Raw genomic sequence first — 12,848 nt, 5'->3', positions numbered from 1 at the left:
GTCTGTCATTTTAGAGCTTTTTGTTCCAGTCCCTAATTGTGTAACTAGGAACAGTATCTAAAAATGAGAGATTCTTTTTGGCTTTCCTAATCTGTAGATGAGACATTTTGTCAGAGCCCACAGGATGTTTGAAGACAAGGACAGAATGCTGTAACACCACTTCTTCATTTTGAAAGCTAAGCTAGCATGTCAGTACGTTTGAAATGCTTCCAGTGACTCATGGAAAAACTGCTGAATCCCTGCCAGCACTGTGGCAGGGGATGGCCTTGGTACCTCTCGGTGTAAAAACTGTGTGAATCCATGAGCTCCATATAGAATGGGAACCTCTTTTGTCAAGCAATGCCTCTCCCATTTGCTGGTTGGTAAATGCCTATGATGAGAGATGTCAGTACCTGCTAAAACAAAACAAAAACAAAGATAAGAAAAAACAAAAGCCAGTGCACTTTTTCTATTCTTTGATTTTATTGTATCTCCATATACTTTAGCAGATACAGTTATTGCAGTGCTTGATTAATTTTAACAAGTCTAAATAAAAAATCCAGACCTTGTATCTTAAGATTACATGAACTTTTTATTACATTTATAAAAATCTAGAGTATGCCAGCCACCCTTTGAGCACTGGTCTTGTTGAAGTTTAGGTTGAGCAGAAAAGAAGAGATGAAAGGTCATTTTTTCTGTAGTTATAGAAAAGGAGTTACTGGGGTACTTTTGTGGAGAATGTTGTTGCTGCTATACCTTTGTAGAAACACATAGAGAATGGCTTTTCCCCTCTCTTTCTCCCTCTTGGTTCTCAGCCATAAGCTTATACTTAATTTCAAGCTGCAAGGTTATCTATGGAATGATAGCTGAGTTGAGAAATGGAGCTGAACTGTTAGGCAAATGTTCTAAAGTTTTATAAAATAGTTGAAGAAAGACAAGATTATTAACTTCTGGTACAAAGGTTCCTGTTGTTTTATTGGTGATTTTTTTTCTCTGTTTTAATTGCATGCTTAGATGTGTACTAGTTGTTCATTACACAGTTACTTAATTGCCTAGTACTATGACACTTAGAAATTTAAATCTTGAGGGTTTTTAGGTTTTTGGTTTTTATTGTGGTGCTCTTTTTTTTGTTTGAGTTTTTTAATGTTGTTGTTTAGTAAATATCTCAGGTTGTTTCTAGGGGTTTCAGTATTTAGTTCTTGCTTGATTCCTGTTCAGTTCCTGCTTGATTCTGATAAACACGTTCCACTTTGAAGTGCTTTGTGGTATCTTGGCAGGTTCAGAAATTCATCTGAAAGCTGACTTGCAGAGAAACAGCTGCGGAAGCAATACCCCCTGGAATTAATTAACCTTGGTTATGTAAGATGATGGAAGGAACAGAGGGCCTATATAGTGAAACTGATTGTTTCTTCAGTAGGGTCTTCATAATTCATAGAAATTTCTTCAGGTCTTCCATTCTGCTGCTGTCTTCTCCAGTACCCATAATTTTTTGCAATTTTCATGATGTGCATTTTGAAAGAGGCGCCCAGGAAGGCGTAGAGGAGAGGGTTGAGGCAGGCATGGAACAAAGCAATGCTCTTGGTGACCTGGAGTGCCACGTCCATGGTTTTACTGGTGTGACAGTCTGTAACCAACATGTAGATGATGTCTAAGGCTCGCCACAGCTTCACGATGTTGTAGGGTAGCTGGGTGACAATGAAAGTAGCCACTACTGCCAGCAGAACCTTGAAAGGCCTGGACTTCTTAACATTTGCAGACCTAAAGATGGCCCGAGCAGTAGCGGAATAGCAGATCAGCATTACTAGGAAAGGAAGCAGAAATTCCAGGATAATTTCCAGGATTTGAATGGTTGATTTTAAGAGTGTTTCCATGTTCATTGGAAATATGGGAAGGCATTCGTTCCTCTCATTGTGTTTCTTGACTTGATTAAATATCAGCTCTGGGATACTGAGGAAAGTGGCAGCCAGCCAGACACAGATGCAGGTAACACTGCAGTGTTTGCCTACTCTTCTCCGGCCCTGGGATTCAGAAGTGGCCCTGTACCTATCCACACTGATACAGGCCAGGAACAGCATGCTGGAGCTGAAATTCATGGTGTACAGAGAAGAAGTGAGCTTGCACATTGGGTTTCCAAGTTCCCATCCCTGCACTGCATTTGCAGCCCAAAAAGGGAGGGTGAAAAGCAGGAGCAGATCAGCAATGGCGAGGTGCATGATATACACGTCTGTCTTGGTCTTGGGTTTCTTGCAGTAGGCGTAAATTGCAACCACTAATGAGTTTCCAGCCACTCCAACCGTGAAAGCCAGTGTATAGAACACTGGGAGGAATAATTTTCTGAAATTTCTCACGTCACTTTTTTCACAGAGAAGCTCATAGGTATTGTAATCTATAAGAGGGTTGAGATCATCCTCCTCATCCTCAATCCAGTAATCTGTTGAGTTATTCATATCTCAGGCTGTGGCAAAGCTACAAGACACAAAAAAGTGGGGAGAAGGGAACACCAAAGAAATAATATTGGGTGTGAGTTCTAAAATTTCTGTTGAAACCTAAAACCCTTCTTCAGGGCTGCTTATACCTCTCAAATTTAAGTAACTTGGATATTCAGAATACATTTGTGAATAACCAAAGTGAAGCTAGACAGTAACAGAGGCAGAGCAGACCATCTCAAGTTCTCACGTGAAATAGGGTAACTGAGGACATCAGTGTGGTCAATACATGTAAAATGGATTCAATTGAAATGCTTTCCTTACCCTTAGCATTTGAGATTATAAAATGCTTGGAATGCCCCTCAATGATTTCCACATTTGAGTCAAGGAGCCATCATTGCTTTAACTGCTCCAGCTGTGTTATGTTTCACAATATTCCATTGCACATAACTGTGTGTGCCTTTATGGGGTTCCCTCTCCAGCCTCTGCAAAGCAAAGGAATACCAGCTGAAGGCTGTAAATGCTGTTACAATCAGGTGTATAAGGAATACAAGCAGATTAGAGCTGAGGCAAGCAGCTGTCTCCTGTCATAAATTCTGACAAGTTTTGGATATGAGTATAGTACAAAGGAGAGGTTTTTGTTTGTTTCTCAGGTACACTGTACATGCCCATTACAAAAAGCACAGCAGGGGGTTCATTGCTGAACAGCAGCAGAACAAGCCTATTTAAGTCTCCATCCCATACAGCAAGCCATGCCCATGTGGAATTTCTTACAGGAGCGGATTGCTGTGGGTACACTGCGTGTTACAGCTGGAGCTTTTCAGGATGTTATGTCAGAAAGGAATTTTATCACATACAAACTACCCACAAGTACCCAAACAGCTCAGAAACTCTGTTGGTTTTTCAAGTATGAACTCATGACAGATTTACTCTGTAAACACTGAGGCTGGCTTCTCACTGCCAGTTTAGGGTTGAAGTTTGAGCATTTGTATTTTCAGATTGTGTCTTAAGCAAGTTTGTGTCCTGCATTATTTTCTTCTTTTCCTGTAACTGTGTTCATTGACTAATGTGCTGAAATTCTGTCTGTTGTAAAATAAGTTCTGCAGTACCCTGTTTCCTTGGAATAAATGGGATTAAGGTTTTTTACCAGGAGTAGCAAAAATCAGCTGAGAATGAAAAACATATCCCCCTTTTGTCATCATATGCAGTGTTCAGAATTTGAGGTCAATGTTGCTGAAAGCAGATTGTTATCTGATACTCTGCCCCAGAGCTACAGTTTGGCTTTTTCAAGCCTGAAAGGAAAATGCAAATACCATTTCTGTTTCTTAGACAATTATTTAAATGAAGTTTAAATGAATGTTTAAACTCCTAAAGTTTTTTTAATGTATGTCTACTAGGAAAATACAAGTTACTGATTGATCTCATAAGAGGGGATGCAGACCAATTAAATAGAGAGAAATAGAGAGTTTGATTTTTTTCAGTGATTCTCCTAGCCAATTTTTTTAAAGTGTATTAGTTTAAAATTAGCTATCTGGTTTGGCTCCATCTTTAATGACTTTGTTGTATTATTCTGTTAACATTTCAAAACACTTCCCATCAAACTTTAAAAAATGATTTTATTCCTTTTTAAGTCTTGCAATTTGTTCTTGCTTGTTGCCATGAGATGTGCAGAATGGAAAAGGAGAGTCACTCTACTTAATACTTTGGCAGAGGGATGTCTGTTCTATTCCTAACAAGCTGTGTTAGCAGGATTCTCCAGCAGCAGTAATCTTTTGCAGCTTTATAGTACTTTGAGGAGAGATTTAGTTATCAGCAGCAAAATAACCTTTTCTTATTAATTTTTTTAGTAGAAGAGAAACTGCAGCAAGAAGAGTTTAATCCACTTAGCTGAGATTTGAGGAAAATTAGAAGTTAAATGAAAAGATTTGGTTGTGGTCTTAAAACACTTAATACAGAACCCATCAAGGAACATTTAATCAAATTGTATCACTGACAAATTTACTTGAAAGCGAACCAGTAAACATTTCAGGGCAAACTTTAAAAGTCTGTGTATGACAAAGCAGTTTAGCTGTGCCTCTGTGCTCAGCTGCCTGATAAGCTTTTGCCTCCCCTGAGTTCATGACAGAAACAAAGTTATCTAAAATGCAACAGTTGACATTTCTCCCTTAAAAGCACAGTTGTGTTTTGGCTCACATTTGTCTTTCCTGGTAGTGCTGTTTCTCAGGCACACGAGCATGTGCCCATTGCAAACAGCCAAGCAGTCCTGTGGGAGTCAGGCACTGAAGAGTGGTGGAAAAGCTTAGTTTAGTCTCCATCCCACACAGGGAGCCATGCTCACGTGGAATTTCTTACAGAAGCAGATTGCTGTGGGTACACTGCATCTTCCAGCTGGAGCTTCTCAGAATGTTATGACAGAAAGGAATTTTATCACATACAAACTACCCACAAGTACCCGAACAGCTCAGAAGCTGCTAGTTTTTCAAATAGTTTTCTAGGAGGTATACTAATAAATATATTAGATCTGCAACTGCATGTTTTCTTGCAGAATTGTTTCAGCCTTCCAGTCAGATAGAAATTCAGTGTTTCTGTGTATTTAAACTTGATGTAGGATTGTATGAGTGATGGTGAATTAAGTTAATATCCCTAGTTTAAACAGACAGATTTTTTCCTCTGATAAATCAGGCAGTATTCTGTCCTGCTACTGAGCAAATCTAATTTTGATACTGGAAAGGAGACGTGCCTTAGTGAAATGACATATCTCTGTAAAGCAAACTTAACTAAGAGTAAATGTATGCAAAGAAGATATCATCCAATATAAAGAGCAGTAAGGATTAAAACAAAATTTACCTTTTGTCAGCAGATGAGTAGCAGGTACTGCAATTGAGATGTGCCTCAGTGAAGTGATCTCAATTGCTCTGACACACTGCATTTTGTCTTCAAACACCACACCCTCATGTGGAAGTCCGTTGCACTTTCATTTTGACTTGACAGTTTAAAAAAACCTTTTAAAAATTGTGCTTTCCTGGCAACTCTTCTTGTGTTGAACATGTACACTTCCTACATTCCTTCCTGTTCCAACAAACTGTGACTGCTCTTTGGAAGGTCAGGACACTCTTGCTGCTTCTCTTTGTTGTTTGTGGTTTTATTCCTGGAAGTCCAAATGTTTTATACATCATCAAGAGGCTTTTATCAAACAGCACATTAGAAGGTGAAAAGGATAGAAAGGAGGTGCATCCGGGGCTGAGTTACTGGCCCAGACACCAAAGGGAGTCACTCCTTTCTTTCCTCAGGGGCAATACTGTGCTTTTCATGGCTGACTGTATAAGGTTTAAATGGACCCTTACATCCCCTCCTTACATAACTTTTTAGGGGATACAATAGAAAGATGAGTTGCTTTTTGTGAGGTGGGGAAAGGGGTTCTTTCAGTGTGTGAAACCAGAAAATATGTGAAGGCAAGTGGCAAATTATCAACCAGAGTACAAGCAGATAGTCCTGCATCCTGGGGGAGAGCTCTGAGATTGAATGTTGCCAGTCAATCTCATAATCAAATTAGTGACCAGTTTAAATTATCCTGGATCAGATAACAATCTAATGAGCTTCAGTAAATGCAATATTTACTCTCAGCAACACAGAGAGATATTAAGGAGACCAGAGGTCAGATTTTTGGAGTTTTTTGACATGCTGGTGCACCTGCTATGATTGGATTAACCTTCTGTCTGTGCTTCAATTATTTTGAAATATGTGAAAGATGGGAAAGGAAAGAATGTAATGGGCAGATATTTTCCATATGCTATACTTTGTTACAGAATGACAAAGTAGAATGAGCTGGGAGAGGAATTGCAGCCTAGAGGAAGAGTGCCACAATATTTGTGCATTTTCTGCAATGCTTTCATCTTGAGTTATCACAGTACTTCAGTGGTGCTCTTCACAGTGGTGGATAAGATACTTGGGCTCCTTCCCAGCCATCTCCTCACAGGTCGTGTCATGGCTTCGAGGCCTGAGCTATATCTCTTTAAAACAAATTAAAATTTCAGTTCTGAATAGGCTTTGTCTCAATAGGGTCTCCAAGAAGATGGAATAATCAGGCTAGAGCTGAGAATGCTCCCAGGGAATTGTGTGTTGCCTTCAGAAATGCCCAAGAGGTTTTGTGGGCACGCTGTAGGAAGGCAGTTCATGTGAATCCTGCCTTGTTATTGCAGTTCCTCAGCTCCTTGTAACTTTTCAGGGGTGCAGGGAAGAAATAATATTGTCATGTGTGTATTTCAGTAGGGTAAAAAAATAAAAATTATTTAGTAAGTAAGAGTGAATACGAAACAGATCTTAAGTAAAAACACTTGTGGCTGTGTGAAAGCGGCATGATGGCAAGGAAAAAACTGAGCTGAGCAGCTGCAGTCACTGGCACCAGTGGAGCCCGTGAGCTCCAGCTGGGAATCACCAGCAGCCACATTCAGTGGCAGGACTGCAAAGCCCTTGCAGCTGCACAGCCTCAGCATTGCCTGTTTGCTTGCAGCTACAGCTGTAGTCTTTGTCCTCCATGAACCAGCTGCCTGCACTGTTATCTGGAGAAGACGAGATAAAACTGTGGAATACAACATGCTAGTGGATAGAAATTACTGTGGGCTCTTGGTGGGATGTGTCTGTGTGTGTCCCTTTTCTCCATCAGGAGACTCCCACATTCCAACAGTCAGTACCATGCTGCCATCCACATCCTTGTAGGACCAACATCCTAAGGGTGTTGGTCCTACAAGACCAGTTTCTTCTTGCAGGAGAGTCCAGAACTCTGGAAGAACAGGAAGCTGTCAGGTCTGTAAGCCACCACAGACCCCTGACCTTTAGCAGAGAGAAGTAACCTGCTGGGCTGAGGGGTGCAGCAGCCAATGTGGAAAAAATCATAGGTATTCAGGCACTAGTTCATCTGGCCTTAGTCATCTTAGACAGGAAATTGAAGACTGAACACTGAAAAATAAATAGATTGTAAGAATTAAAGTGCTGCTGGCTTCTGGAAACAGACTTTATAGCAGATTCCTCAAGTACAGGTGGTACTCAAAGGTTGTCACATTTAGTAGTCTCTCCACCAGAAAGAACCTGTGTAAGTTGATTGTGTGAAGATCAGTAAACTTAAGCATGTTATACCCCTGATAGCAAAGATTAGGCTTCTAATGGGATTGTGATCAACACTCTAAGCACATTTTACAATACTGTCTTTGCCTCACTATGTGAGTAAGTGCCATGAAGAGTTCAAAAGTGTAAGAAGCTGGTTAAACCAAAGATGTTTGCCAGTGTAGCAGCATTGTGGTCTAAAAGTTTTGGTTTGTGCAGTCATATACATGGAAAACTTTATTGAAAGCTCATCAATATGGAAATGTAGTTAAAACTGACCACCTGAAACATCTAGTGTTTATTCAATTGTGAGTCTTCTTGCAGAAGTACTTCTAACTCTTACTCACTCTCTGACTCTTCCCCTCCATCTTGCAGCAACATCTTTGAATTCTGTAAGTGATGTGAAAATGTCATTTACAAAAGAGATGTTTATTCCAGGCTGTTTGCATTCCATCCAAAAGCACTGGAATTTTTCAGAGTCTTGCATTAGACCAGAACTTTTTTCAGTCTTTTATAGGTCAAAGTGACATAAAATTTATTTTAGTTTTTCAGGACTTAAGACTCTAAGGAGTGGAAGGGCCAGGAATCTGCTGTCCTTTGCTGTGCTTAGATAGGAACAAGCACATATAAGACTGGAGTATTCATTTGCCTTCCAGAAATGTGTACAAATGATTTAGGACATCTAACCAGATGTCCAGCTCTCTGTGAACTTCTCATTAAGTTCAACATGAAAGCTTCTTCTGAGGTTTTGTGAGTTTTTGGGGTTTTTTTCATACAACATGGTTAAATTTGCCCTTTGTTTTGAAGCAGGGATGTGATTGAGGATTATTTACAAAACAGTTTTTCAGGAGTTTCCAGAAGGTCAAAACATCTTTTGTTGTAAACCTCACTTGAACACAGGTCTGTTTTAGAAAATAGCACTTGTGCAATTCTTTACCTTCCATGGATAAGGAGAAGAGTCAAATACCCCTTGTGCAGTGGTGACATTTCCCAGTGCAGGGTAGTACCCTGCAAAGCATATGTTGGGTCATTTGGGGCTGATCAGCTGCTTGTTGCAGTTGCCCAAATGAGCAAAGTGTTTGGGATCAAGTTTGGTTGGGGTTTTTTTCACCAAGTTGATTTATGCCCCTCCCCAAAGCTCTTCACTGGGGTTTTTTGCATTGTTGGCATTGTACAGCTCATGGGCCACTCTGTAAGCCCCCTCTGGAAACAAGGGCTGAATACCATATTGCAAAAGAGAAAAGTAAACATCTGGCAGTCTGGCCCTCCAAACAGGCAGTGTTTAGCACAACTGAGTAAATCTCTCTCCCACTTCCTGAGCCACTTCCTGGCTGTTTGTAGGAGGAAGTGGCTCAGCTCAAAGCCAGGTAGTTGTATTGTCCAGACCAGAGTCTCCCAAGCCTTGTGAGAACAGCTGCCAGAGAAGTCTGAAAGTTGTATTTGCTTCTAACCTCAGAACAAAGCCAAGCTGCTACAGATCAAGCCTTGAATTGAATCTCTACAAGGCTTGTCATCTGCACTAAAAAATTACTGATTGCTACACCCATTGGGTATTTTCCCTAGCTTTATTGTTTGTGGGAGGCTTTGATAGGAATGCGAGCATGCTTTGGTACTAAGAAACCTTTAAAGAAAAATACAGGAGGATTAAGGATCATAGAAATGTTTTAATCAATGGTAGAATCTTTTTCAGCACTAGTACATTAAAGTGCTTTCTTTATGCTACAAAGGCTTAATAAATATGTCCATAATAAGAAACATCTCAAATAATGTTATCAATGGCTTGAAATATTAGCAGGCGATTTTTCAGGTAACAATTTTCACTCAGATCTTTCTTCAAAGTGCAATTTAAAATAATTTGTGTAAAGGGGGAGAAATCCTGCATTCCAGAGAAATTATGCTGAAGTAGTAGCAAAGTTATCATGGTAACCCTTTGATAGCCTTATCTGCATAATTTGGTAACAATGTGGTTGGTGTTTCATTCCCACATAGACCCTCCAGTCTTTGTAGGTTGAAGAATTTTTAAAAGTTTTACTTTTGAAACGGCAGCATGCCACCTTGATAGATGTGCTGTTGTATCACATTTATTTGCTCAGCTGTAATGGAGACTGAAGTAATCAGATTCCATTTCAAGTACCTTCTTGTTCCCTTTTCATAGGAATAGGTGATGGACCTGGAGGGTTTGGATGTTTGGCTTTTCATGTTCCCCTTCCCACAAGTCAGCTCCCTTTTTTGCGTGTTGAGTACTAATATGTATTTTGTTTCAGTGTGATATTCAGAATATAAACACAGGGGTAGATTGCATTTCCTGCCTCACAAAAGGAAGGCAGTAGGGTTTCTTGTTATGAAACTTAATTTGATTCTACATTGAAATCTATGCTAAAAACAATTTTTGTGTTTGCCATTTTTTTAAGGTGCTGGGAACCCAAATTGCAAAGTTGCAATTGTAATGGGCAAAACCAAAAACTCATCAGCATCCAGGTAAGAATTCCTAGAAGACTCAGAATTCCCTAAAACTTGTTCCCTGGAGGAGTCACTGTTTGGAAATTTTTGTTAAGTGAAATGCCATTAATTGGCTTGACCAGTTGGATGTGCTCCTAAATTAGAGGGATGTTTTAAACCTCAGCACCTATTGCAGCCTGAGTTCCTGCTTTGCTGTCAGATGCTGTTGACTGAGTCCTCCCAACCTTTTCACTGTTACCTTTACTGTTACTGTTATCTTTTATTGGCATGCTTCCCACCTCTCTCCATTGCACCAGCAATGCACCAGTGTTTGTGCAGCTGTGTGATGAATTGGATCAGGAAATTTTGGGGGCTTCACTAGCTTTATCTTCGTCACATAAATTTTAGTCTGCATCAGTTGTTTAGTCTGCATCAACAACCAACAACTCTGGCCTACAGTTTATTTTGTAAGTGTAGTGTATATTAACATCAGGAAGAATTAAATAATAGTGCTTGTATAATAAAACCAAAACTTTTCAGAGCTTCCCTGAACAGAATGGGTACAAGTGGCACATCAGAGACCTGAAGTTACTGATTAAGTTTTTCACAAAGTTATCTGTAGATACAGAAAGTTAAGTCTGAAACATGGGGTGTTGGTAAGGTGAAGCTGTGTAAGCAGAGAGCATTGCACATCTTAAATCAGACCTACTCATTCCTACATGTGTAAACATAATCCTTACCTCTTCTTCTTTGACACAAACATGTTCAATTCATTATCAAACTAGAATTGCAAGCTTTTGCAAAAATTCATACAAGTAATGAATAAAATGCTCCATGTCTGGTGCTATTAACATCACACAGCTTGTAACGCAAAAGAATTGTGACATTTATATCTAAGATGGATTTTAGCCCAAATTCTGTGGATAATATGAAGTTTTTAGGTTTGGCTAGGTTCCACCAAGAAGCAATCAGTAACTTGCACACAGCACCCAGGAAGGCTTTTCTGGAAGTTGTACAGACAGTGGCATCTGCTGAGCTCTTCGAAGCTGAAGAGAAGTTAACGGAGGGGATTATGTGACACTCCACTTGCTGGAACTGGAGACTGAATTCACAGACCTGGGGCATCACCTCCAGTTTTGTGTGACTAAAAACTGGCCTTAAATATTCTGAAGGAATGTAAACATGGGGATGGATTTCTCTTTCCTAAGCTGTAGGCAAGCCAAGATGATGATTCTGATAAACTGGTTTTGAGAACAAAACAGAAAGGTAGAGGGGGAGGAGCTGACTGGGTGATTCAGAACTGTGTGCACAGAAGTGACAGCAGCAGGAGTTTCTCAGTCATGGTGCGTTAGGTGCCACTAATTGTTGACTGGTGGGTCAAGAAGGGTTGAAGCCACATTGTGTGGGCAGGATGGTGCAGATGGTACAGGTAAATCTCAGCACTGGCTTTATGCAAGTCCTAAATTAAGGATGGAAAATAAAAAAAGAAGGGACAGACAGAAGGGAGGCTCAGATGTAACTGTGCTTTTTGTCTTGATCAGGTACAAGCAGCACAGTATGATTATTGTTCCCATGGACACCCCAGGGCTGAAGCTGATAAGACCTCTCTCAGTGTTTGGCTACATGGGTAGGTGATCATATTTATCAGCTATATGTGTATTAATTTATTAGCAGGCTCAGAAGCTGCAGTTATACTAATAAATTTTGTGTATTAAATAAATCAATAAAAGGGATATATAGAAGGGTTAGGAACTGGAGGCCTGCATTTTTATCATCCTTCATTTTACCCTGCTGTTTTCTAACTTTGTAGATGAGATCCATGGAGGACATTTTGAGATACACTTCAATGATGTGCGAGTACCTGTCTCCAATATAATCCTGGGTGAGTTTTAGCAGTGATTTATTTTAATACATACAATAATGAACAAAGCTTTATGAGACAGTGGTTTGTGTCATGAATCACCATAAGTTATTTTAAACAGCTTTGGTCAGTTGAGGGAGCCCACTCATCCTTTAGCAGCCTTCCTGCTGTTTGAAGGTACCTTATTTAGAGCAGAAGGAAGCAAGGCAGCTCTGGCTGTCATGCAGGTATCATTGCCTTGAAGTGAGCAAAGCAAAGTCTGTAAGTGGTGCTCTTCCCCCAAAACCAGCTCTTGTAGACTTTACAGACTTTTAGAAAGAATGTTCTGATGCACTCCATGGCCGGTACTTGGCAGAACTGAAAAAGAAATAACAAGCAGACCAGCACTGTGGTCCCCTGCAGGGAGAACTCTGCTCTACTTCTCTCATTTAGAAGAAATCAGGATCTACACTATTTCCCCTCTGCTTCTTTTATTTTGCTATGGGGCCACTTCTGCTTGGAGCCTTGGACCCTTTCAGGAGGGAATCAGAGTCTGCAGAGCCTGTTTTTCTTTCCAACCAGGTGAGGGCAGAGGGTTTGAGATAGCCCAGGGCCGGCTGGGGCCGGGCCGGATCCATCACTGCATGCGGTCCCTCGGTGCGGCCGAGGCCGCTCTGGAGATCCTGTGCCAGCGTGCAGCTCAGCGCGAGACCTTCGGCAAGAAACTCTATCAGCACGTAAGCACCTTCCCTCTTTGGCTCAGCTCACACACTCCACACACTGACCTTTGTTTTGCCCACGCACAGCCTTGTGGCTCTGATAATGGCCATGGCAGCAGCTGTGCTCTAACCTTGAATTCCTATTCATAAAGCTTTGGGTGGCAAAGGGAAAAAAAACCAAACCATACTGCAAGGCTCCCATTTTTCACCATAATCTACAGTAGCATTTTTTTCTTTTCTTTTTTCCCCTTGCAATATGCAATGATATCCTTTGCTGGATTTGAATATGGATTTTGTCACTGTGTGTTGTTCCCTACTTTTCCTGATCAATTTGGACAGGTATTT

The 12,848-nt window shown here is 40.5% G+C and overlaps 2 protein-coding genes across 2 annotated transcripts in view; one reads left to right on the top strand and one right to left on the bottom strand.

The window, feature by feature from the left end:
* Positions 1–12,848, top strand: part of ACAD11 (acyl-CoA dehydrogenase family member 11) — a 29,283-nt gene that overhangs the window by 13,454 nt on the left and 2,981 nt on the right. Inside the window, exons 14-17 of the mRNA XM_041466347.1 lie at positions 9,917–9,983; positions 11,486–11,571; positions 11,755–11,826; positions 12,367–12,521. Of these exons, the coding sequence (XP_041322281.1) occupies positions 9,917–9,983; positions 11,486–11,571; positions 11,755–11,826; positions 12,367–12,521 (380 nt within the window). The remainder of the gene's footprint in view (positions 1–9,916; positions 9,984–11,485; positions 11,572–11,754; positions 11,827–12,366; positions 12,522–12,848) is intronic.
* Positions 453–5,372, bottom strand: ACKR4 (atypical chemokine receptor 4). Its single transcript, XM_041466348.1, has 2 exons — positions 5,253–5,372; positions 453–2,445 (listed from the first exon to the last, which is right to left on the bottom strand). Exon 2 carries the CDS (start codon positions 2,424–2,426, stop codon positions 1,365–1,367), a length of 1,062 nt encoding a protein of 353 aa, XP_041322282.1. The 5' UTR covers positions 2,427–2,445; positions 5,253–5,372; the 3' UTR covers positions 453–1,364.

Source organism: Pyrgilauda ruficollis, unplaced genomic scaffold (assembly GCF_017590135.1).
Source record: "Pyrgilauda ruficollis isolate IOZ18807 unplaced genomic scaffold, ASM1759013v1 scaffold2, whole genome shotgun sequence".
NCBI lineage: Eukaryota > Metazoa > Chordata > Aves > Passeriformes > Passeridae > Pyrgilauda > Pyrgilauda ruficollis.
Note: the sequence above shows the minus strand (reverse complement) of the source record. Positions and strands in the feature narration are given on the sequence as shown.

Coding starts and splice junctions, on each gene's coding strand:
- ACKR4 (XM_041466348.1), bottom strand. CDS start 2,426: ATGAATAACTCAACAGATTACTGGATTGAGGATGAGGAGGATGATCTC.